Source organism: Diabrotica undecimpunctata, chromosome 7 (assembly GCF_040954645.1).
Source record: "Diabrotica undecimpunctata isolate CICGRU chromosome 7, icDiaUnde3, whole genome shotgun sequence".
In the NCBI taxonomy this organism is placed as follows: Eukaryota; Metazoa; Arthropoda; class Insecta; order Coleoptera; family Chrysomelidae; genus Diabrotica; species Diabrotica undecimpunctata.
This window is the reverse complement of record NC_092809.1, coordinates 20,921,070-20,948,281: the sequence shown is the minus strand read 5'-3', so window position 1 is coordinate 20,948,281 and position 27,212 is coordinate 20,921,070. Positions and strand designations below refer to the sequence as shown.

At 34.7% G+C, this 27,212-nt stretch overlaps 1 protein-coding gene across 4 annotated transcripts in view; it reads left to right on the top strand.

Annotated features, from left to right (window-relative positions):
• Positions 1 to 27,212, top strand: part of Moe (moesin) — a 162,996-nt gene that overhangs the window by 123,840 nt on the left and 11,944 nt on the right. For all 4 annotated transcript variants that reach the window (XM_072536827.1, XM_072536826.1, XM_072536824.1 and 1 more), the window contains 5 exons: positions 11,692 to 11,966; positions 16,360 to 16,590; positions 19,090 to 19,427; positions 19,545 to 19,789; positions 26,430 to 26,687. In XM_072536827.1, coding sequence (XP_072392928.1) covers positions 11,692 to 11,966; positions 16,360 to 16,590; positions 19,090 to 19,427; positions 19,545 to 19,789; positions 26,430 to 26,687 — 1,347 coding nt within the window. The remainder of the gene's footprint in view (positions 1 to 11,691; positions 11,967 to 16,359; positions 16,591 to 19,089; positions 19,428 to 19,544; positions 19,790 to 26,429; positions 26,688 to 27,212) is intronic.

Sequence of the window (27,212 nt, the reverse complement as noted above, 5' to 3'; positions counted from 1 at the left end):
TATAATACCATGACAAGAAGTATCCTCACTTATGGGTGTGAAAATTGGATAATAAATAAGAAAACCAAAAACAAAATAAGAGCAACAGAGATGGAATTCCTAAGGAGAAGCTGCAGAGTAACAAGAAGAGATAGAATAAATAACATGGAGATTAAGAGGAGAATGGGAATGAACTCCGACATAATAGACTACATCGAACAGAAGAGGTTAACCTGGTACGGACATGTCAGAAGAGCAGACCAAAATCGGTGGATAAATAGAATAACAGAGTGGAGCCCGATAGGAAGAAGAAAGAGAGGCAGACCCCGAAGATCTTTCAGAGATGAAGTGGACGAAGCAATGAGTAGAAGAAACCTACAGGAAGGGGACTGGCTAAACAGGAAAATTTGGAGAAAACGGTTGAGTGAAGGAATACAGTGAAAACTGTGGAAATCCTTGTATATATATAAAAAGATGCAAAAAAGTTTACCACTCCGCACTCCTACCCCCCGGCTTTTTTTGTTGGAAAAATCAAGTTGTTAACATATTTGTTATTTTTAATCCGTTATGCTACCCAAACTCATCGGCATTTTTTTTAAGTTTGATATCTAAATGAATGATCGACAGTCTTATTGATAAAAATTAATAATTACGCCTCCTTCCTCCATACATATTCTTGAATCTATTAGATTATTAATTTACGTGGGAATTTTTGATCGAACGTTTGGTTTTTTCATCATTGCAATAATTATACTCAAGCGGCCGGTACTTCTGTATTAGAAATATGCCATGCTTATAGTTTTTGATTTCCCCGAACTTTATTTAAATCGTAAATACTATAGGCGTATTCTATATATTATGTAGGTAACACAATTTTAATATATATTTATTAAGTAAGTTTTATATAGAGTTTTCATTTTTAAAATATCAAAATATTTCATTTTTTTATAATTATTTTTAAACTCTTACAAATATAAATCCTCGAACATAAAAATATAACTGCTCGGATCTCTTTGAAGATATTCAAATGAGTATGAGCGTAATAAACATAATTTTAGTAATATCTAATTTTAAAATTATTATTAGAAACAAACGATCTTACATCATCCCTACATTAGTAAGGAAGTATGTGGGCGGCTATATGTACGAGTATAATAAAAAATTTCAATCTACCTGTTCTGTTGACAAGCTGCTTCACACATTGAGATAAAAACATAAATCAAATATTATTTTTTAAACACATACTTTTAAGAAAATGATATACATATAATTTTAGTAAAGTTTTTTTATTATTGTTAAGTTATTTGTTGAATGTTAGTCATTATTTGGTAATTTTATTTTAACAGTTACTCATTTTATTCCAATTAATATAAGATTCTACCTCCTTAAAAATGTTTTATCATTTTGTAAATCTTGCCTTAAATTTTAAAGTGTAATTTATTTCAGCAGCGTCCAATTTCTTAATAAGAACAATATATTTTCTTATGCTTTGCTAGTAGCGTGTGATAGCGTCATACGAAACAAAACACATGAAGCAATTCAACACTCCAGAATTCCTGTTAAGATTGATAAGAGTGGTGAATATGACAATGTAAAAGTAACATGGTTCTGAAACCATTTTCTTCTGTAATTTTTATATTATCTACTACTTTTTATTTATATTTTGAGAACGATTTCCGAAGTGATAATCAGGCCACTGTTCAAATGACCACCTGCAGTGCCTTAAAACTCTTGTCGAAAAGTCTATAGAATATAATAACAAAAAAAGTAAACAAAAATAAGAACCCCTGGTTAGGCTTACACCGGCTCCACACATGGGGGCCAACGTTGATCCCAACAGCGTTCCTCCAATGTGTGTACCGACAAAACTGGGTTGGTGCCAACGTTTTTATGACTTGCTCCAACGTTGGGAGTTTTCTGTGAGCTGTCGGTTTTGCGTATACAGCAAAGGGATTGGCGCCAATACTGGTGTTGCCGTTGAATGTTCAACAATGGACAAAGCAGGGCTGATTGATGGTAATAATGAACAAAAGTCGTGGTAATTTTCCATCAAGAATAGTAGATATGTAAAAATCTCTAAGGCACTTCCTTGGAATTCTACACAGAGGACTGAGACTTGGTGATGTGCTAGCGTGCATCTTTTTTAACATAGCGCCAAAGATAAAACAACCGAGGCACAATATTCAATATTGTTCAGCTTAAATATGAACTTTGCAGATGGCTTATTTTATTTTCAAAATATAATAAGTACTTCGGAGAAACATTTTTTTTTATATATATATTAATAGTGACTAAACAGCACGATAAAAAATCTGTGCTTATAGAAAAATAATTCGTTGGAGGAGGCTATATTTAAGAGAAATTTGAAAACTGCGACGATAAGTCACTAATTTTTTGTTATCTGGATGTAACATGAATTATTGAACGAATATGCCTTGTTACTAAGTAAATTCGGCTTGTATTGGTCCTTACAAAGTAGCTTATTGTATCTGAATAACTGCGTTACCTCGAACAAGTAGCGATTCGACAAAGATTAGCCAAAGATGTAAGCATTGCAATAACGAAGGTTGCTTTTAAATTTTTCGTTGAGAATAGCGGGGAAAATTCATTTCATTCATCCTGGTGTCTCCGCCAAGCACGTATTCCCATATTTCTCAGGCCTTCATCGACGTTATCAAGGAACCTTGTTCTGGGTCTTTTTCTTCTTCTCTGGCCAATAAGTCTATCCCAGACGATATAATGCATTTTAATTTAAACCAGGAGTATTGGTTTTTTATTTTGGAATTCATTACATAATGATACTTGTCCATAGGGAGGTGACAGCTACTAGTGTTCCCAATACGACAAAATAAAAGAAAGGATAGTACAAACCGAACCTATTTGGGAGTTTATTGTAGTAGAATTCTCAACTGGGACATCGACATCGACAACACCCTAGACAGGGTAAGAAGAGCTAATCCCCTAGGAGCACTATCTGGAAAAGTTGACAACATATCAAATAAAACTCCTGCAAAGACTTCCATCAAGCCCATTATCGAGTACAAGGCGTGTGTCTACGCGTCACTAAACAATCGCCAAACCAACACCATTCTGACAACAGAAAGGAAAATCCTAAGAAAGTGCACGAGGAAACATGTGCATTATCCGTCAGTATTAATTCACCAAGTTGCAAACAATAAAGGACAGAATCCGCACTCTCAATAGAAGATAATTTCTCCGCAAAATAACTGTCCCTACAACTCACCAGGCTTCCAAAAACAAAAGATCCATTCCCTCCAGCCAAGCTTTTACACTTCGCTGGTAGAGAACTTCCTGATGATTATTACAACGTCCTAGAAACAACTCCCCTCAAATATCGCAGATAAAATAGCTGCACGCCAAAAACGATGATGCAAGAGCTGTTCCCTTTGTATGGCTGGTGACAACAGAGGTACCTTCTGCTCATGGCTTGGTTGGCTAACCCAAAACATATTCCCTTCTGCGACTCCCCTGTATGTCGATCAATTTGCATCAATTTTATTTCAGCACGTTGTGTGAAATCATCCGACCATTAAGAGAGTTCTTCGGCTACCGGGTTTTAATTTTATTACAAATCTTAAGATCGAATTTGGTCATCATATTAAAAAAGCTTTTTTAACATTGATAATAATTGTGTAAATAAATACTCAGGACATGCAGTATTGCGTATAGCGGTCAGTAAAGATCACATAATATTAGTTACCGATTTAACTTACAGGAAGTGGCGTTTTGTATTATGAATATGGTATAACGGATGTTTTGTCATCATTATATTCTTTCCGACCTGTTAGCGTTGATATAAAATAATGATGTTGCCGAATTCCGTAAAACTGATACTCAGGGTCGAGTTAATTCGATTCTAAATTTACTACGAATTTAACCGTTTTCAAATGAATTACCGTATCGAAAGTTAAATTATTTTTAGAATTTAGAGACAAACGCCCTGAAGAATACAGGTTTTCTTTGCATTGAGGTGAAATAGAATCATAATTAGTATCTTTGTAGAATGGGAATTCCACGAAATGTGTTGATTGTTCTTTTCCTTAAAATACAAATAGCTTTGGCCACGATGTGGTTGATATATTACACATATTTTTCTTTTGTCTGGTTCAAGGCCACTACAGAAGAACAGCAGATATAAAAGTAGTTAAAGAGATAAAGAACTATGTAAAATAATTTAAAAAATTATACAAGCGAATCGATATTCAAATGAATCGAGACAATAACGCTAATTTTTTAATAAAAACTCGTGGCTTCTTTCTAGACCATGGGAAATTCCATCGCGTGGTTTAACAGCAACATATTTCTGAAAACAAATCAATTTCATGAAAAAATTTCGTGTAAGTTTTTCTGCGATGATTTTATACGATTTTGGAGTTGGCCTAACAAAACAAAAATGTGTCGATAGACTACGTTCTACCATCCTCTAACGAAATCATATGAACATGTTCCTTTTTTTCAAAAAAAAGACTATATGTTTGCCAACGCTACGAGCGCGGAATAATTTTGTTCGCTATGGCACTGGCTCCCCTTGAAATACCTAGACGTTGATTATTTTTTGGTTTCGGGTTCATTATATACATGTTTTATTACCAATTACAGTATGTATTTTATATCAAATTTGCGCCGCCTCCGTTGAATCGTTTTAGCAGCAATCAAATTAGGTGGTATCTAACGATTGCACATCTTTCTCATTACCAATTGAGAGAAATGTTGAGAACGAAATGTCAAAATTTACGAAAAACATACTTACGAAGTCTAGTAACTTCCGCTAGATAGCTCTGAAAAAGCCTTTAGTGTACGCTTCCTAATATAAAAAATATAATACTCATAAATATGAAATCACCTATGAAGGTTTTAAAGAACATACTAATAGCTAAAAATGTGTCGTTTATTGCTACTTAAATAGTATATTTTACGAATCAGAATAGTAAAAATTACAAGTAATTGTAAAGTTCGGCCAAGCGTCTTTTCTTTTATAAAATTGTACAAAAATTAATTTTACAATCTTCTCTCGGCAATTGATATCTGATATGTAATTTTTTGTTAGCAAGTTGTTAAATTTTGTTTTATTAATTTAGATAAATATTAACTTAATAAAAGAAACTATGAACCAAGCTACAGCTACATACTACCTAAATGAAAATGAACACACGAACCCTGTATAATTAAACAGGGGAGTCAAACAGGGAGATACTTTATCACCCAAACTGTTCACCTTAGTTTAGGAGGACGTTTTTAAAAACCTAAATTGGAAATATAAGGGAATAAACATCAATGGCTGCTACCTCAGTAATCTACGATTTGCAGATGACATAATCCTGATAGCTACTGACCTACAAGAAATGCAAACCATGCTTTTAGAACTACATACCGAATCCTCTAAAATAGGACTGAAAATGAATTTAAACAAAACAAAAGTCATGCACTCCGAAGACACCGTGACAATAATAAACGATAAAGTTATAGAAAAAGTTGAAGAATATATATACTTAGGGCAAAAAATAATACTAAATAGGGAAATTCAAACTGAAGAAATAAAAAAAAGAAGAAAGTTAGCTTGGGCAGCATTCGGTAAACTGAACTATATACTCAGAAATCAACAAATTCAATTACATCTTAGATCTAAAGTTTTTGATGCATGCATTATTCCGATATTAACTTATGCGGCACAAACATGGACAATCACAAAAAAGAATATGAATATACTTACGAGTCACTCAACACGCGATGGAAAGAGCAATGCTAGGTATATCACTTAAGGACAAGAAAACAAACACATGGATAAGACAGAAAACCAAAGTCACCGATGTGGTGCAAAAATCATTAAAGTTGAAATGGGTAGACGCTGGACATGTAGCTAGGAGCGATCTAAACAAATGGCACAGATTAATTTTAACCTGGAGACCATACCAACACAAAAGACCCAGAGGTAGACCTCCTATGAGATGGACAGATGATCTGAAAAGGACTGCCGGGAAAAATTGGCTACAAGTAGCGTACAATAAAAAACAATGGAAAGGAAGACTTGAAGAGGCTTATGTTCAGATGTGGACGTGAATGGCTAGACGAAGAAGAAGAAGAAGAATTTAGATAAACCGATAACATTAATAATATTTTACCATTGGCGTATATGCCATCTTTATGCTATGAAATAAAGGTCTGTCTTGATTTTAATTATTATAAGATATAACTAAAAATAATCGGCTGATATTTTCATGTAATAGAACACGATTATGTACAACTATTACAATGAAGATATATACAATTCGGATTCATTTCCATTAACGACCTTACAAAAGACAGGTTAATCATCTACTGTTACAACAAAACAATTATATCACTATCCAAACCTCTTGACGTGATAGGATGACGAGACCATGTATAAATATAAAAATTATTCCGCGATTATTCATTCATTCCGAGATAAACTTGTTTTTACACATTGTAATGTAATCTTTTACAACACAATTTTTGAATATGCATATAATATCCCAATGTTCACAAATCCGCCCAGTACCGTAGCTGAAAGCACTAAATATAGAGTTGGGATACAATGTTATAGCAACTTTAGAAGAAATAATTATATTCCAACAAACTGGTGTAGAAGTTAAAAAATGGAGAATAAAGTAACAGTGACGATAAGCTCTGCATAAAATTAATTTTAATTACAAAAAGTTACAGTCGAGTCGTATCTAATAATGATGTTAAAGGAAAAACTGAATTGTAAGATTATTCAAACTATTTAAATGTAGTTGAACAGTCTTTACTGTTTAAAATTATTTCAAACTATTTTATTCTATGTATATGTAAATTCCTAGCCCTAAGTTTTAATTGTCTAGACGGCAACCCTGTCAGCCCTAGGCAAAGTCGTTAGAATTTTATAATTTTAGTATGTTTCCAATTCCATATGTTGCCATAAGAACACACAATAAAGAACGTGTGAAGAGATTTCGTTTTACAAGTTATTTCTTCACCCTATCGATCAACTATTTACCACCACGATTAACCAGCGACCAGTCAATTTAAATCAACAATTTATATGCTCGAAATGAACAAAAAGATATTTTTTTATCCTTTTTATATCCATGACATGTGTCAGCGTCCATTATGCTTTATAATTGCAAAAAATTTGCCGATATAAAGTTCATTAGCTTATACTTAAGTGTAAAAATTGCAAATGGAGTTTAAACAATCTTCACCGTGTTTACTTTTTCTCTGTACCGTAGACTGATAGTTTAATGTTTAAAATGCAGATAAGTCACGATAAGTGAAGATATTGTTGGTATACGCTACTTGTTTAAACAAACCATTAGTACTATAATACCGACGAATCGAAAAGTTCAAAAAACTTGCTCTATATTAACATATTTATGTAATACATTTTTGTTTTGTTAATCACACTCTAAATTTGATTTTGTTAATGATATTAAACGGAAATTACACAACATGACAATGTTTAGTTGATAGTGACAGATGATTCAGAATTTGCTTATCCTGTGTTGATATGAAGTAGTCATATTCTTGTGTTAATATAATATATATATATATATATATATATATATATATATATATATATATATATATATAATTCGCCATCGAGGAGAAGTCCCCTGACTTCTTGTTGCTTCATATAGAGGTGGCTACTAGCGTACACAGGCATGTTATGTTACTATAGCTATAACGGCTATATAAATAAACAGCATTTCATTGATAATGATTTTCGTAAATTTTGACATTTCTTATGGGAAAAAACTTTGACAGAGATTGACAATATCGCGTGATTTGGGTAAGAACAAATTTTCTAAACAATCAATTTTGTAAATAAATGGAAATCTCTGTTGAAAATTTTCGTGCGATGATTGTATACCATTTTAAAGTTGACTTACAATGAATGGATGAGTTTATTTTTGAGATGTTTTTTATTCATCTCATTCTGACGGAGGAACACCAATGTTACTTGTGTTCTTGTGGAGGATCTGCCTCTATCTCTTTCCTCTTCTCTCACACTCACTCTTTCTCTCTCTCGCTCTGTTTCGCTCACGGCTCTTTTGGATACGTGAGAAATTTGTTCTATTGCTTGAGTTCTTAGTTCTTTCTTGATGTTTAGTTTATTAGCCACCTTTTTATTCTCAGTAACATAGCTGGCCGGTTTTATGGTCCGTACATCACCGTAAAACCGGTGATGTAGGGACATTCTTTAATCGATTGGTCTATATTTTACATTCCAATTATATTTAAGAATACTAGTTGTATATTATAATCTCATAAATTTATTGATAATACAAACTAATCACAGACTGAATTAAAAACGAGAGGTTTTGCGTGCTGAATTAACAGTTATAAGTAATATTTTTTGCTTGGAGTACTTCTAATTACATAGATTATCGAAGCCAACGAAGCGAAAAAAACTTATACACTGCATTGGAAAATAATAAGCTAAGGCAATTTAACGATTTACTCAGAAAAAAAAATTAAAACGAAATGAAAATTGCAGGGTTATATCATTCAAAACGGATTGATTAAATTAAAAAGGAATACATAACATTTTCTACAATTAAATTGTTTATTTCCTCAATTTTTATCTAGTAAGAGTGTAAGTGTCCTTGTATTTCATTCTATCTATCTATCTAACCAGCCAAAAACTTCCACATTTGGATATAAGCTTCCCCTCCTTTCTCCATCGTATCCTATGTTGGATTTTGTTCATCCATCTCGGTCCAGTATGTGTTTTTTTTTATATATCTAACCATCTAGCTTGTGATCTTTCTGTGTTGTTTTAATTCCATGATGTCTAGTATATAATTATTTCATTCTATCTGTCGTTTTTCATTCAATGCCTTTTAAATTTCCATTCAAGTTTTGCTACTTAAGTTAAAAACATTTTTAATTTGTTTTTGTAGGTGCACCATACTTTCTAGATTGTGCCTGGTAAACGTGTTTGAGACTTGTATGGGAGAACATTAACTACAAATTGGTTAAAGAAAAATTAATTGAGTTTACCAAATGCTGCCCAAGTTAACCTTCCCCAAGTTATTTTTAATTCCTGAGTATCATTTTCTCTGCCTAGTTTTGCGATTGTTTCTAATGTGTTATGTATTCAGTTACTTATTCTATTTTTGTTTCTTCTAGTGTGATTTTGCCGTCGTCTTTTTGATTATTCATGCTTCTAGTTTATAACAGTTCACCTTTGGTTAAATTTTTATCTATTGGTTATTAAAATCTCAGTTTTTGTAATTTTTGTTTTGTACTGCATTTAAGTACATTTAAGTGCATTTGATGTTAAGAATGCATTCAATACGTTGCAGTGGAACGAGGTAATGAAGGCAATGGAGGAGAAAGAATGTCCTGGTTACCTGATGAATGTGGTGGTGGAGTATCTGTCCGAGAGAAGGATTATGGTGGAAAAGGGCACGATCGTTGACGTGACGGCCGGGGTACCCCGGGGATCTGTCTTGGGCCCGACGCTAAGGAATCTGGCATATGACGGGGTTATGCACTGTGAATACGGAGAGGGTACAACCCCCTTCGCATTCGCGGATGACCTCGATGTACTGGTAGTGGCCCGGGATGAGCCAGATCTCAAATACCGGGTTCGAAACGCAGGCGGCGTTGTAAAGAAATGGATGACGCAGCACGGACTGAAACTTACGACAGAGAAAACCGAAGTCATCATTCTGAAGGGGACAAGGAAAAGGCAAAATATTGAATTAAAATGTGCGGGAGCATGTCTAACACCCAAGAAACAAGTAAAGTATCTAGGAGTGACATTGCACCAGAATGGAAAATGGGGGGAGCACGTGCGGAAGGTGGTCCGGAAGGCTGCGAATAGTCCGGCTGCGTTGGGGACGGTGATGCCGAACATTGGAGGACCCAAATCCGAAAGGAGGAGGGTCTTACACGGTGTTGTACAGTCGATCGTCCTCTACGCGGCACCAGTCTGGAGCGAGGCGGTAGAGATAACGGCCTATAGGAGTCTCATGACATGAGTGGACAGAACAAGTCTGTTGCGAGTGGCATGCGCCTACAGGACTGTGTCTGCGGCATGTGGACCATCACTGGATGTGTTCCGTTGCATGTTTTGGCGGTGGAAAGAAAAGAGCTTTATGAGAGAAGAGGACAAAACCTTACTGTGGCCGAGAGAAGACAGGAAAGGGAAAGGTCAGTTGAAAGATGGCAAGAAGAATGGAACAACACGGAAGATGTGGCACAGTGGACGAAAATGCTGATCCCGAACATAAGAGATTGGGTGGACTGTGGCCACAGGCGACTGGATTATTTCCTGACGCAGGTGCTCACAGGACACGGGTGTTTTAGGGCCTACCTCTATAGGATCGGAAAGGCTGATACAGATGAATGCCTATACTGTGGATACTCGGATACTGACACATACGATGTTAGATTGCAGCAGATGGATAGTGGAAAGGAACAGAATGGAGAGAGAGACAGGTGTGAATTTTGTTACAGTGAGAGAAATGATTGAAAATAAATTAGTTTGGACTAACATACTCAGCTATATCCGTGCAGTGATCAAGAAAAAGGAAGAGGCAGAAAGACTGTTGGACCAACGCTAAAGGTAAGAGTGAATGATGCTGAAAGGTGGAGCTAGAAAAGTGGGTAACACTGTATGAGTTAGAATGCGTGAGTCAGACTGTGGGGAAGGAGGAAATACCCATCTGGGAATGATGCCGAACTAGGAGCGATGAGTGTCTTCTACGCGCTACCTGGAACGAGACAGGGAGCCTCCTTGCTTATGAATAGAGTGTGGATGTGTATGAATGGAGAATTAATGAATAAAGGTAGTGATTCGGAAGTGATGCCGGCCTTACAGCGGCCATTCCGCTTCCGGATCGCTGGATGACAGAGGAGGGTCTGGTTTAGCAGGTAGGCGTTCGGCGTAGACTCGGCGACGAGAGGGCATTTTAAAGTACCTCGGGAACTATCGCCGGGAGTACGAAGAACGAATCCTGCACTAAAGTTAGTCAGGCGGCGTCCTGGACTGAGATGTCTTTTGAAGATTCAAGACCCCCATCTATAAAGACGAAAAAAAAAAGTATTGTCCATTTATGTCCTGTTTGTTTTTCAACGGAAGAAGTTAAATTACTATATTATTTATTCTAACTCGGAATATATTATACACTAAATCTATTACAATTATAATCATTTGACCATTCAAAGAATCCTTTTTGGATGGTACTTGGATAGTCTTTAAAGTATTGTTACGTTTTCTGTGGGTTCGGGGTTGTAAGTGAAGCAAACGTGGTTTAACTAACATTTTAACTCACCCAACTACAACGACTTACTAAATTACAAATATCATAAATTATAATTACGTGAGTTATCACGGGTATCGCTAAAACTGATTCATGGAAGGCCGCATTACTGGCTTATATAATAAAAACATTTGTTCTAGAAATAGCTAGCAGGTGACGGTTTGAGATAACACGAAATTCTAGAAAGATATCTCGACGAAGCCATCGGTGGAATATTCCCGATGAAAAGATCTTCGCCTCACGACTTACATTACCGCAATTTGGGGTCACAAATTTGTATAAACATCACGGATTTATAATAGTTAAAAACGCCATACAAAACGTCCTTCGGGTCCACTGTATACTTTATAATTAAATTTACTACTTATTTAGATATTTTTAAAATTATTCGTCTCATAATTTGTATTCTTTTTATTTATAGGTGCTGAGTCAAGATTTGAAAAAAGAAAACCCATTCCAATTCAAATTCCGTGCCAAATTCTACCCCGAAGACGTCGCCGAAGAACTCATCCAAGATATCACTTTACGCTTATTCTACCTGCAAGTGAAGAACTCTATTCTCTCCGATGAAATCTACTGTCCGCCCGAAACTTCCGTCCTTCTGGCTTCGTACGCTGTGCAAGCCAGGCATGGAGATTATGATAAATCTGTACACACGCCAGGATTCCTAGCCAACGATCGGTTGTTACCTCAAAGGTAAGAACAATCTATAATAAGATACTAACTCACTAAAAACAGATCAATTAAGTTTAGAAATGAAGTCACATCCAAAATAAAAGCCTTAATCTATCTTTATTAGAATCTATGGAAATCAACAAATTAAAAAATACGGACATAATTCTGAGTGATCAACTTCAGACAAACAGTTCTCCCCTCCTCAACCTATTTAGGTAATGACTATAAAGTGTAAACACATAAGTACCAAAAATAAATCACTTGAGAAAGGCACAAACAGCCGAAACAGCTGTAGTGATATAAATTTTGTGGAAGTTTTGAAAACAAAGTTTTCAGTGTTTATTGTTATATACGTACATATCTTAGCAGCAATGTTGACAATCAGTGGGATAATTAGATAAAAATAAAGCAGCGTATAGCATAAGCTAAAACGGTATTCATTACAATGGATATCATCTTCATAAGCCGATATCTGTCCTTGAAAACTAAATTCAGCATGCTAAGGGTTATATGTTCTCATTTTTGTTCTACGAAGTGGAAGCATTTGAAATGTGGAGCTGCAGGTGCATTCTGATAATTTTTTGGGTTGATCACACAACTAACATGGAGAATGGGAAAAGATACTGAACGCAATTGAAACAAACAGGCTGAAATTTCTGGGTCATGATATGAGAAACCAATAGCAATACTCTAAGTTGGATTTACAAGGAAAAGCTTACGACAAAGGGCGATAAGGAATTTCCTGGCTTCTGACTTGGAAAATTTTACTATAAAATTCACGAAATTTTTCCGTACAGTCAATAAAGTTCGAATTGCTGTGATGGTCGCCTACTTCAGGAACTAATTGGCTGCCTAAGAAGAAGAAAGCGCGTCATTGTTACAATCATTGACAGGCATTCGCAGACACATGCAAACACAGTTCCAGTTTCCTAGCGTTTCAAAGCTTTCTGATAGACACAAATGGAATAAGCAACACCACTTTCTTGCTGTACTGCCCATCTATGGGGCAACCAGATCCATTGGTGTATTCCAATTTAAGCGATAGATCGATCTATATTTTAGTTTTTTTATTTTTACGCACTCGACTTGTAGGGATCTAAAGAGTGAATAACACCGAGACACAAGTCCATATCTCTTGCCCTACGGCTCATTCATAGCTGGATCCGATGCACCAGCGTATTCTAGTCTAAGTGGTAGATGCAATTGGATTGTAAACTACTACGTTAGCTTTTTGTTTTCTGACCAGTATTTGAACCATCTATCTATCAGACCATCCACAGTGAGTGATTAAGATTCGTCCGCCTGGCTATCTGACCGACTAAGTAGTAAATCATTTTGAAGTTTAAGCAACTTTTCTTTTTCTAAAGCTAGTGCAAATATTTTCTTAATATAAATATTTAACAAATTAGGAGATAGTATACACCCCCGTTCGACTTCCCTTGGTGTTTCGAAAGTGTCTATTAGAAGATAGTTATAGTTATTAAATAAAAAAAATACTAGAAATTTTGAAGCGAAGCTTCTTTACTGACGGTGTATTACTTTTTTTCTGTACAGTAAAATTCTGAGGTGAGGGTCACGGAACTAGCGCCACAAAATAGCGTCGTTACGAGTAGCGTCATAAAATAGCGGTTCTTGCATCGATTCACTATTCTGGATCAATTTATTTCTAGTCATCATATATTTACTCTAAGCAGGTTTAAATTAAAAAACTAACTAACAAAATATAGACAATAAATGAGAAGTAAAAATTAAAAGAATATCTGTCACTAAAAGATTCGATTCGTAACTATTTTCAAAATTTAATACAAGTCATAAATGATTCGATTAATAACATTGAATCATATGTTTAAATTTTTATAATAATTCTCGTTGTTTTTTTTTATTCTATTCTGTGCATGAATTTTCCATTCTTTCTTGTTTTTTGCCTTATTTTGAGCTTCTGACCATTCCATTCCCCTACTTTTCAAAATCTGCCCTACTTCGTCATCCCAGGTTTTCCGTGGTCTGCCTCTGGTTTTAAACTTTTTCACTTTAGCCTGCCAGACTTGCTTAACGGGTCGGTTGTCGCTCATTCGGCACAGATGACCAAACCATTTTATTTGTTGTGTTTCAATAGCATGTAGTACAGATTCTGTGCCCAGTTCTTCTCTAACATCTTCGTTTCTTATTTTGTCTCGTCGTGTTATTCCTTTGACTCGTCTTAGATATTTCATATCAATGGCTTGTATCTTGCTTTTTAATTGCTTTGTTAAAACCCAACTCTCGCTTCCATATATCCAGATTGGTCGGAATACTGTCTTATAAACTGTCATTTTGGTTCTTCTGCTGATTTCCGGTTTACCTATGAATGCTCTACTAAGATTATGGTACACTTTTGAAGCACTACTTGTTATTTCATTCTGCATGGTACCTTCTCTGTCTATTGTAACCCCTAGGTATTTGAATGCATCTACTTGTTCTATGAGTTGTTGGTTAATTTCTATGTTAACATTTCTGTTAGTTTTCGCTATTAGCATCACCTTGGTTTTCTTAACATTAATCTTCATGTTTCTAATTGCCAGCTCATTATTCCAGCTATCTATATTTTTCTGGAGGTCCCTTTCGTTGGAAGCGCATAACATGAGATCATCAGCGAATGCACACTCAGCTATACCAACCGGTCGTAGTTTACTATATATAATATGTACTTTGTGTATTTTTGTTTCCTTAATTATGTCGTCAATAATTAATATGAACAGTTTGGGGCTCATAACACCTCCTTGTCTTAGACCCTCGTTTATTGCAAACATCTCTGATTCCAAGTTATCCTTACGTACATAACTCTTGTTATTTTGATACAGACTTTTGATAGCACCTGTTAGTTGATGGTCAATATTTCTATTTTGCAGACTTTTCCAAACTGTTTCCTGGGACACTCTGTCAAATACTTTCTCAATATCTAGAAAAGCCATATATATTTCTGTGTTCTTTATTTTAGCTTTCTCAATTATTTGTTTCAACGTCATTCTTGCGTACTGTGTCCCTTGCTAAACCCACTTTGTACTTCATCCAGATATGGTTCAACGATGTGTCTTAATTTCTTTTCTAGGATGCTTTCATATATTTTGGAGACGATACTGAGTAGATTAATTCCTCTATAATTTTCACAAGAACTTGGGTCTCCTTTCTTAAAGATTGGTAGTATTATGCCAATTCTCCAATCTTCGGGGACTGTACATCGGTTCCAAGCCATGTTCACAATTTTGGTTAAAAATTCAACTCCTTTCGGTCCCATTGTCTTTAACATTTCAGCAGTGATTTCGTCATGACCAGCCGATTTACCTCTCTTTGTATTATTAATTGCTTCTTTGACTTCTTCTATTTGGATATAATTTTCTTGTCCATGTTTTCCTTCTACTTCTATCATTACAGTTTCCTCTTTCGACTGTCTTGGTGTTAGGAGTTCGCTGAAGTATTGTCTCCATCTTTCCATAATCTCATTTGGTCTGATAATCAGCGTGCCGTCTTTACGTTTCACCTGTTTCATCGTTGTTTCTTTACCTTTTCTTAGCGTCTTTAGTGCCTTGTAAAAAAATTTTTGGTTACCCCGGCTATCTGCCTCCATCTTCATTCCAAACTTATCCCAGACTTCCTTCTTCTTCTTCAGCACCATTTCTTTCACCATCTTTCTTTGTCGTTTATATTCTTCGAAACTATTTTCTGTTTTCTTGTTTAAGTATATTTTCCATTTCTGTTTTTTATATTTTTTTATGTACTTAATAATTAAATTTACTATCAAATTATAATTATTTATATTTTCATAATTTCATATAAATACTGTATTAAAGTGTGATTAAAAGAGTTATTAGTAAAACATTTTTATATTTTATACAGTCACAGCGGAAGAGTCCATTTGTGTACTTAATGTACGTGTGGCTGTTATACAAAATATCAAAACGGACCATAATTTGTTATATTGATTTTTGAAATGTTTCATAATTTTTTGCACCGGAAACGTAAAAAGACCTTACTAACGAAAGCAATAAAGCATGAAAAAAGTTAAAAAGAATACACCTACAAAAACTGCTGCTGAATAGAAATTTGATTGAAAATATTATGAAATTGTAACGAGAATAGTAAAAACAGTTGTTTGTTGATTAATATAAAGCTACAGTATCTCCTATTGAACTCTTTTTTACCAATATCTTTTAACAAAATTATTAAATGGAATAAAAATAAAAGGGTATATTTGTGATCATACTCCGACTTTTAACATCTTTGTTCAAACGGAAACAATTAAAAGATATTTAATTTTAAGGAAGTTCGTATCAGGTTATCGTGTACGATATGTTTTGCGGCCCAATAAATTCATTTTAGAAAACATTTTAGCAAGAAGTGACATTTAGATTTACTTAATTATACTAAATGCTTTTAGGGTAATGGATCAACATAAGATGTCAAAAGATGAATGGGAGAATAGCATCATGACCTGGTGGAAAGAACATAGAGGTATGTTAAGAGAAGATGCCATGATGGAATACTTGAAGATAGCTCAAGATCTAGAAATGTACGGAGTTAACTATTTCGAAATACGTAACAAAAAGCAGACAGAATTGTACTTAGGTGTCGATGCCCTTGGACTTAACATTTACGAAAAAGATGACCAGTAAGTAATACGTACTATAATACATAATATACTGTTTATTTCAAATAAAACCGCAAATATTATCTTCATGTCCTCTGTAAGTAAAACCACAAACTAAGCATCCGTATTTTATCTTCTGTTTATTTTTTGACGATTATCTAACTTTTTAAGAAGGATGTACCTAATTGGTTGCAGTATATCACCATCTCAATGTTAACCATTATAATATATAGCAATCTAAAATCTTTTTCATCAGCTCAGCTCAATGTTATGTGCACATTCAGCTTCTTTTAAAATATGTTTGTGATTGATCTCAGAGTGGGTAATTCTCAAAGGATGACGATGATGAGGTCGATTTTTTGGAACTGTCTTCTATGCTAATACCGAATGTTTTACTTCTTGCAATTCACTGGATTTCGACTGTCATTAACTGAATTTACTTGTTTTGCCAACTTTTCAGCACCAAGTCCTTGATTACTGGCTTTACATCTAGATGTGGAATGCTTCTGGATTGTACTGGTTCTAAACTTAAGATTGCCATCGGTTACAAAATTCTTGTTTGCTAAAACGTTGTATTGTCATTGATTTATTACATCGGCTTTTTTAAGTTTAATGTGATGCCGTAATTATTAACATTATTTATGACATATTACTGTAACGATTTAAATTTTGACTTGAACCATTTTTTAATCTAATGTAATATTAATAATCGAAAGATATATTGAACATGTGGCATCATTAATCTTTTCCCTTTGTACGACAATAACATTTTGTGGTAATATTACTCCATTTTTGCCAATGCAGATATTTATGTATGTATGTGTAGGTGAATGTGTTGTGTAGGTGTTCCCTGTACCTTTTCTGTACAATTTCGCAATAGATGTGTAGCTTTAAGTGTAAAATATCTTCATGTGAACTGATGTTAATGGTTTCAACGTTCTCACCAACAATACCAGTAGGTTAAAATTACTTTGAACAACAGACATAAAGATCAATCAAATAGAAGCAAATCTATGACATTCTTTAAGTGATTCTTTTCCATTAAGGAAAGGCGACAGCGAATATCTTAGTATTAGGTTTGCTTCTATTTGATTCAGATTGCGCTTTAACCTTAACCTTTAGAAATAGTTAAGTATAATCTTATAAATGGATATTATAGCACGTACTCCTTTCCGCACTGTGACATACAGATCTCTTGTTTATACACTACATAAATATTTGTGGCTTTTGGAGCCTCTTTTGGATCAAGATCTTTAACAGGTACCTAAACCTTTTGCTCTTTGCCTCAATCGCTGGATCTTTTTTGGTTTTTGGTGATCTTCGTCGCGGTTTTACTGACTACTTTCCACTTTCCACTAGTTCTAATTCATCTTCGGAATTATGACCTGTAACGGGATCTAGTTTCACAGTTTTCGGATAAATGAGGCTGCTTTGTTTGTTCATGGTTCATTATTGTCAAATGGATGTTTATTCCCGGTAAGCCGTCATACCAGGAACTAGGAAACCTGGGTGTACCCTTTTACTTTGAGATGTCAGGTTTGACTAGGTCGTACTCAGATCACAGAAATAATGAGCAGTGGCGAGTATGAAGAGCTCCTCCATCAGTACGAAGTCTCATGGCTCTCATAAATGTAGATTGCAAGATGTGGGGTGAAGACCTCCACCTTTTGGGAGGTCGTCTCAATGGTTCTCTCTCTCTCGCTCTTTCTCTCTCGCTCTTTCTCTCTCGCTCTCTTTTTCACTCTCTTTCTCTCTCTAACTCGGTGTCTCTCGCTCTCTTTCTCTCGCTCTCTTTCTCTCGCTCTCTCTCTTTCTCTCTCTATCTCGGTCTCTGACGCTCCCTCTTCCTCCAATTGCACTATAGCCCAAATCGAGCTCTAGCCTCCTCCAACATTCGCCACCAAGCATTTCTTCGGTTGCTCTATACCAGGTTTCCACTCTCAACATCTCTCTAGCATTGCTATTTACTTCGTCTAAACCCCTCTTTCTTAAGTATTTGAACTTATCGCTTGTTCCATGGTTTTGCCTTCAATTACTATTTTTTACATCGTAAAGGATCTTTAGCAAATGGCATATTCTTGGATTTGAACATCTATATGATCAAATACAGTTTCGCAATCTGGTAGAACCGATGAGCTTGCCCTTGTAGATCATGTTCCATTCCAGCCATTATTGTTGCGTCATTCGCATAGCTAATCATGCTTACCGAGCTGTTCTGTAGCTTGTATCCCAGATTCAGATTGTGTCTTGTCGTTTATTCTTATTACTATTCACTTACTACAACTACTACTATTCGTATACTACCAGTATTTAAGCCGTAATCTTTTTTTAAGGATTGGTGTGAGTATTTGCTTTTCTATTACTATCTCCAGAATAAACTCTGTCCACTTGATACAATAAAAATCTTATTTACCTTATTTTTCCCCGTTTTTGACAGTTCAATTGATCATAGAAAACACATCGTTTAAAACTGTCGGAATAGATAACCTTAAAAGCAATACGTTATTTTTTTAATTGCAGACTTACGCCTAAAATCGGTTTCCCGTGGTCGGAAATCCGCAACATCTCTTTCAACGATCGCAAGTTCATCATCAAACCCATCGACAAGAAAGCACCCGATTTCGTTTTCTTTGCTCCACGTGTGCGCATCAACAAGAGAATTCTCGCTCTTTGCATGGGCAACCACGAACTGTACATGCGCAGACGTAAACCTGATACCATTGATGTGCAACAAATGAAAGCGCAAGCGCGCGAAGAAAAGATGGCCAAACAACAGCAAAAAGAAAAGCTCCAGTCTGAAATAGCGGCAAGAGAAAGGGCCGAAAAGAAACAACAAGAGTATGAAGATAGAATCAAAGGTAATTCTTCCAATACCTAATTATGTTTACTTTTTGTATCACTTCCAATATAATAGCCGCTTTTTTCATTTTTTGTTTAAACAATATTGGTACCATTTATTTGTAATTATTTTTTAGCCATGCAAGAAGAGATGGAAAGGAGCCAAGCCAACTACATGGAAGCTCAAGAGATGATTAGACGATTGGAGGAACAATTGAAACAATTGCAGGCTGCCAAAGAAGAAATGGAAAAGAGACAGAACGAGTTACAGTCCATGATGGAGCGTTTAGAAGAGAGCAAGAACATGGAAGCCGCCGAGAGGCAAAAATTGGAAGAGGAGATCAGAGCCAAACAAGAGGAGGTTCTACGTATCCAACAAGAAGTAAGATATACATATATAGATATAATTATAACGGTTGTATTTTTTTGAATGTGATAATTAGAATGATAATTCTGGTATAGCTACTCTTTTATAATTTATAATGTAGATTCTTTCAGTGGTCAATTTCTTTTTCTCCATGTACCATGTCCTTTCAGAACGTTGGTTACCATCATAGCTATCTTAATTTTATTCACTGCCACCCTATCAATGGGTCAATTTAGAGAAAGCATTTTTGTCAGGCTTTGTGCACTTGGGACTTTCCCTTTGTAGCCCTAATGTTTACATTGCTCCTGCAGGCATTTATACTACGCATTTTATAATCCCGGTGTAAAAGATCTATCCCAAAAGTACACGACTGACGTTGATAACTTCGCGCCAAAACGTTCCAACGGCCTCTATGAGCTACAAACATAATCAATCTCTTTCTAGTTCGTCATAGCATACTTTTGTTTACATTGCCTTTTTTATATTTCTTACTTTTTGTTATCACTGAAAATTGGCTTGAGTTTTGCTTTATATTAGGAAATGTGCAAAAGTTCTTTGGTGATGAAATTTATGAGTAAAACACAAATAAAATAATGTTCAATTGGTTTAAATATGGCTGCACGTCGGTTTACAGTTAACAGAACTCGAGTTCTGGCACAAGAAAGGAAAATATCAAAGGATGGGACAAATTCATTCCGAAATTCCTCCAAAAAAGAACAACAAAAGAGTCGATTCGGTGTAAACAAGCTGGAAATGGTCGTTAATAATGACAATATGTTTAAAAAATCAGTACTGGAATTATGGATTTATGGTTATGATCCCTAAACAACACAAAAGACTTTAAAATGGAAGATTCCGTCCGAACTGTTGATGTTGATGTTTTTGTCGGTTATAAGTCAGACAATCAAAAAAATATTTTATGTTCGTGCCCTGAAAAGACAGTGGCGCAGTGAGAAGAAAACGGTCCCATTTTGGCATCTATCCTACGATAGGTAGGTCATCTATGACCTACGATAATGCAGCAGCGCATTCATCTAATCTTTTACAACACTTTTTAATAAAACATAAGGTTACAGAACTTCCTCCGTACGGTTCGTACATAGCTGCGTTTTGTTCGTGTTCCCACAGCAGAAAATACCGCTTGGCGTAACGACGCGCGACGATTAAAAGTACATGTGTACTTGTCCGAACCGGCCGGCAACGGAACGCACAGCTATAACCCGAAGTGAAATACCTTAACGCGAATTTACCGGTAAAATCACGTCAGCTCAGTCAGTGGATTTAGATATTTCCTGATTGAATCGATCATCAAGAAACATATAAAGACTTCAGGATGAGTTAAAAAAAATATCGTACAAGTACAAGTAATATCTATTGCAAAAACTCATAAAACAAAATACAACATCTAGAAAATCTATTCCGCCGAAACCAGTAACCGCGAAACTATTCCATTCCGAGTTTTTGGTAAAGTACGCACTAAAGTTGCAGGTCGTCGTGCTTTTCGTTGCCGGCTGGTTTGCTCAAGTGTGCGCGTACCTTTATGACAATGTCAATTAAATACATTAAAAAGCTTAATTTCAGAACTGTTGTAGTCATTTGAAACATTCAAAAAAGCGTGATGCTAGGTCGAATAGCAAATATTTCAAAGGATACCACGAATTGGAAATGAAGAAAAAATTGCAAAATTACAAACGAAGGTCAGTTACTTTGGGGGCAGACCTGGTATATTGAAGTATTAAAAAAATAAAAAGGAACAGATCAGTTACAGTCTGAGCTGTTTTGTTATTGTTTGTGTCGACGAGTTTAAGCTTTTTGACTCCTATGTAGTAATGATATTAAAGGACGTTTTGATTACTTATGCCAGTAAATAGACACAATGAAATTATAACATTTAGAGGTTCACTGACTGCAAAATTGAAAGTAATTGATAAAGTCGGCGCTCTTCCATAACGACCGCCCACTTGCGATTGATTAAAATTTTAATTTCATTTTTGTTTTATTTGACAAAGATAAATACTATCATACAGACAACAATATTTGATTATCTATTTAGACTTTTTTTATATTTGTATATAAATTAATAAAACTTATATTATCTTAAATATTTCAGAACTGAATAAATTCTAAAAATACTTTCTGTCATCTCATATACAAAACTATTTATCAGTTTTCTCTATAAATCTACAATACAAAAAGTGAATGCGGGTATTGACCAACCTTATATACATTTATCAATGTACACTCCGCGTCATACAAAACGGGCCACCCCAGTATTAAAATATTTTCGAAATTATTATTTATTGCTACAAAATTAAGCATTAATTTTTTTAAGTATATTGAATTAATATTATTTTACTTTTAATGTGTCTTGGGTTATTTATGGGCCACTTTTCCCCAAAGAGATATCCAAAACGTTATAAATTCCATGCCAAATCGAATGAGGAGTGTCATCCAGAATCGAGGTGGCAATACCCATTACTGAAAATGGATACCAGCTTTTTTTAAATATACAGTTCATTGTTGTTTTAAAAACTGTAAGTTGATTTTTTCAATAAATTTCCTATTTTTCTTAAATTTTTTATTTTCGATTGATGTTTTACGATAATGATGAAATTTTATATTAAACGAGTTACTGATTCAATATACAAAAAAATAAATGCTTAATTTTGTAGCAATAAATAATAATTTCGAAAATATTTTAAATATTTGGGGTGACCCGTTTTTTATGACGCGGAGTGTATATAACATTCTTCTTTCACTACATGCTCGATACATTTTATCCACGACTGTGAGGTCACATTGCTGACGGATCTATTAAACAGATTTTTTACATCATTTAATTCGACAGTAACATTATTCCTTGCTTCTTAATTTTTTATTTGAGCCCATATAAGTTCTATCGGTTTTAACTCGCAATGGTACGATGACAATCGAAGTACAATTACGCTTCGTTTTCGTGCCATTTCATCTACTACATATTTAATACATTTATCTTTATGGCACCGTGCTAAGTTTAGTACCTCGATTTTCCAAATTTGGTTCATTGAATTTCATATATTTTTTAATAAGCCAATCTGAAATCTCATCTTTTCTCCATTTAGTGGTTGGTAACTGTTCTACACACCGGCAGTGATATGGAGCGTTATCCATAACAATAAGAGATCCTGGTTTGATTTTTAACAGAATATCTAAAAAACATTTTTCATAATGATCTGCATCCATTTGCTCATGGTAATCTCCAGTCTTTTTAGAAACAAATGCATTTAAACCTCCTTCAACAAATCCTGAATCGCTACCAATATGGCTAAAAATAAGGCGCTTTCCAGATCGGGTTTTTAGACCTGTGAACAAACCATCTAGGAAAGTTTGTCGTTTGTTTTTACTTTCAAATCCTGCCAAATTTTTGTCACAGTATATCATTTATTTAACCATGTTTCATCTGTATATGTTTTTTTTCATCTCTTCGAAATTCTGCTATTTGATTCAGATACTTTCTGCGCCATAAAATGATTCCTTCTTTCTCAATAAGAGTACTATTCCTCTTTCTCTTTAAATACCTAAAGTTCATTTCACGTAAAGTACGCAACAAAACACGTCTTGATATTTTTTGAATATTTTCATTACATTAAAGAGAAGAAGCAATTTTTTTTAATTGGTAACTCCTTTTTTAAATAAAATTCATGTACTACCCGACGAATGGCCTGTTTAATTGTATCATCCAATTTTATTTATTTCCTTCCTCTTGTCTCAATCTTCAAAGTATTATTATCGTTTGTTTCATCGTGTTTGATGACCTCTGCAAAGTCTTCCCTATTTTGGGCTTTTGTCGGTCATTTGTCGTCTACCCGGGCCGCGTCTGCCTTCTATTTTCCCTTCTATAATAAGCTGAAGGAAGTTTACCTGTCGTGTCTAAATATGTGTCAAAGATAAGACGTTTTACGCTTCTTGACAATTTCTGTGAGTTCACGTTCTCTATTCATACGCCTTAAAACTTCTTCATTTCTAACGCGGTCGGTCCATGGAATTTTCAGCATACGACGAAATACCCACATCTCAAAGCTCTCTAAACGTCGTAACGAGCGGTAGTGAGTAACTGTCGCATCTTTAAGAAGGTGTTTCTTGCCTGTTCTATTCTACATTTAACCTCTTGTTCTTGATCTAAGGTTTCATGTATCCAACAGTCTAGATACTTAAACTTTTTCACTTGTTCAACTAGATTGTTGTTGACTAGTATGTTTATAACTGGTGTGTTTTTTTGAGATTACCATTGTTTTGGTTTTTTTTACATTCACGTTAAGGCCGTATAATTCTCCTTCTCGCACTACTTTGGTTAACAGAATTTGTAGTTCTTGTTCACTGCCAGCAATCAGTACTGTATCATAGGCATACCTGATATTGTTCACGATTTTTCCATTGACTTTTATTCCTTCTTGTGCTTCATCTAGAGCATGTGCAAAGATGTCCTATGAGTACAAGTTGAATAATAATGGTGATAGTATACAACCTTGTCTAACTCCCCTTTGGATGTTTATGGTTTCAGTATCACCCATTTCAGTTCTGACAGAGGCGTTTTGGTTCCAGTAGAGTTCACGTATTGTATTAATGTCGTTTGGATCCAGGTTCTTTTTTTGCAAGCATTCTACTAGCTGATCGTGTTTGACTTTGTCAAAAGCCTTTTCATAATCTATAAAGCATAAGTAGACATCTTTTTATTGATCCCGTCACTTTTGCATGAGAACAATGAAACTGAACAAAGCTTCTCGAGTTCCCATACCGTTTCGAAAGCCAAATTGTTCCGGACCCATATCTTCTTCGCATTTTTTGTAAATTCTGTTATGGATAATTTTTAGAAATAGCTTCAGAATATGGGGCATGAGACTTATTAATCGAAAGTCGTTACATTTTTTTGCGTAGTTTGATTTGGGTATAGGCACAAACGTAGACGTTAACCAATCTTGTGGAATAAAGTATATTCGTTTACCAAATTCCCATCAGTAAACATGAGCACGTGTTGATATTCGCCGTCTCATTCGTCAAGAGGCTATAAAAATTAATTTATTACCGTAAGCGAGACATATTCTCATGTTACAGATCCTAACTTGCCATCATTTTAAATTCAAATTGTATCGTGTTGATTTTTAAGTTAATTATATTGTGTTATATTTATGTTATAGTTATTGTTAAGTTATTTACTGGTCGTGTTATTTTTTAGAGTTTAGTTTAATTGTGATATAATGATTAAATTTCTTACTTAAAATAAGAAATTCTTACACTAACAGTTTCAAAAGTAAATATTTTTAAAAATCATATGATACATAGGTCGTACATCAGTACGACCCTGTTTGGCTTACACGTGGGTATGTTGACGATTGGGAATTTGTAGAATGAATAGGGTTTAGTACCAGTCTTGTATACACTGTTGAAGAGTCTTGATAATAGTTCTAAATCGTCTTCTTCCAAAAGTTGTATAATTTCACTATGAACGTAGTCAGGTCCAGAAGCTTTTCCGGTTTTCATATTTTTTAAGGCGTATTTTATTTCTGATGTTAAGATGGGCAAGTCTTTATTTTCCATGTTTGTTTGTCTATCAATATTTATTGTTCTATCGTCTAAGAATAGGTTTTGTATGTATGTTCGCCATTCAACGCTTATTTCTTCTATGGTGGTCAGGACTCTATCATCCGTGCTTGTTATTGTGCCACACTGATCTGATCCCACACATTTCTTTAATTTTCTTATGGAGAAGTCTATCATCATGTTTATTCTGTAGGTCTTCTATCTCTTCGCAAGTTTCTACAAGCCTCTGTGCTTTTGCTTCCACTATCTTTTTTCTTATTAGTCTTCTTGTATTTCTTTGTATTTATTCCAGTCTTTGTTCTTGTGTTGTCGTCTCACATTCATAATTTCTAATATTTCATTAGTTATCCATGGTTTCTTGCCTCTTTGATTCGTGTATTTAAGGTGGTCTTCAGCTTTTAGAAATACAGTTTTAAGATTTATATTCACAATCATATTTATTATTTGTCATTTGGTTCAACCAAATTGAATTAAACTGAATGACTCACAATTCACAAAACGTAAACGTAAAAACGCCTTTCACTAATAACCTACAAACAATTATGTATGTGATCTGCTTTATGAAACCCCTGTCAGTGCGCTAATGAGACTGACTTACAGATAGCGTACAATTAAAGAACTACCCGAACAATGGCATTGTTGCCAGTTACATCGCCTCAATACATAATCTACCGTTAGAGAAAGATATAAACTACAATATTGCAGATAACTTCAAGTTGAATCATACAGGCTGACAACATTACATTTTCCATATAATCCAAATCTTTGCCAAAACATTTGAACAGTTTAAAAATAAATTAGTCAAATTATTGAAATGCATTTCTTATAAAATGAGATCTCTTCTACCTGAACGTATATTCTCTGAACAGTCAGAAGAAGGTTTCTGCCAATTTTTTCTAAAGGGTAAACGTCCAATAAAATTTGACTGGCCTATAAAAAAAACCGTTAAAACATGAGTCGCTCGCTACATTTGTGGTACTTCACTGCAACCAAATAAAATATATGATTATTTATTCTTGAATTCTAGCATCTACAGCTGCTATTAATGTAAGTTACTAATCCCTTTCGTTCATTTTAGGTCGAGGCTAAGGACAGCGAGACTAAACGTCTTCAGGAAGAGGTCGAAAACGCTCGTCGCAAGGAGGAAGAACTTAAGCAACTGCAACTCGCCAATGCAGCCAGAGGTCATTTGGAAGAAAATGACCATAATGAAGATGATGAAATGGTCAACGGTGATGTTAGCAAGGATCTTAGCACCGACGAAAACATCGTCGATCCAATCGAAGATAGACGCACGCTTGCTGAAAGAAATGAACGTCTTCAAGATCAATTATTGGTGAGTTTTAAGTCAATTGTACTAATTTTAAGTTTTTAGATTTACAACAAATATTAAAAACATAGTGTAGGTATAGAAATTCCTTTAAAACATTATTTGAGAATTATTATAAAAATTTAAGCCAAAGAATGTACAAGTACTTACTCAAATAAAGTCTCAGTTTTAGTTTAATATCAGCAAAACTTAAATTATCTAATACATAGCTTACAAATACAAATTATATACGAGCGAATGGTTTTGACGTTAAAATGTAATGTGGAACTGAATTTTTTTGTGTCGTAATTAGACTTTGGCCCGAAAACTGAATATTTTGGAAGTACATATATCACATTTATATACCACATTACCACATTATATAAATCAACGCAGATTATGGCTTACGCTGACGATCTGGATTTGATCGCACGTACTACACGAGGACTTAAAGAGATGACTTCCACCTTCTTGACAGCCGCACAAAATATGGGCCTTAAAATAAACGAGGAAAAAACCAAAATGTTAGCATCTATTCCAAATAACAGAGAT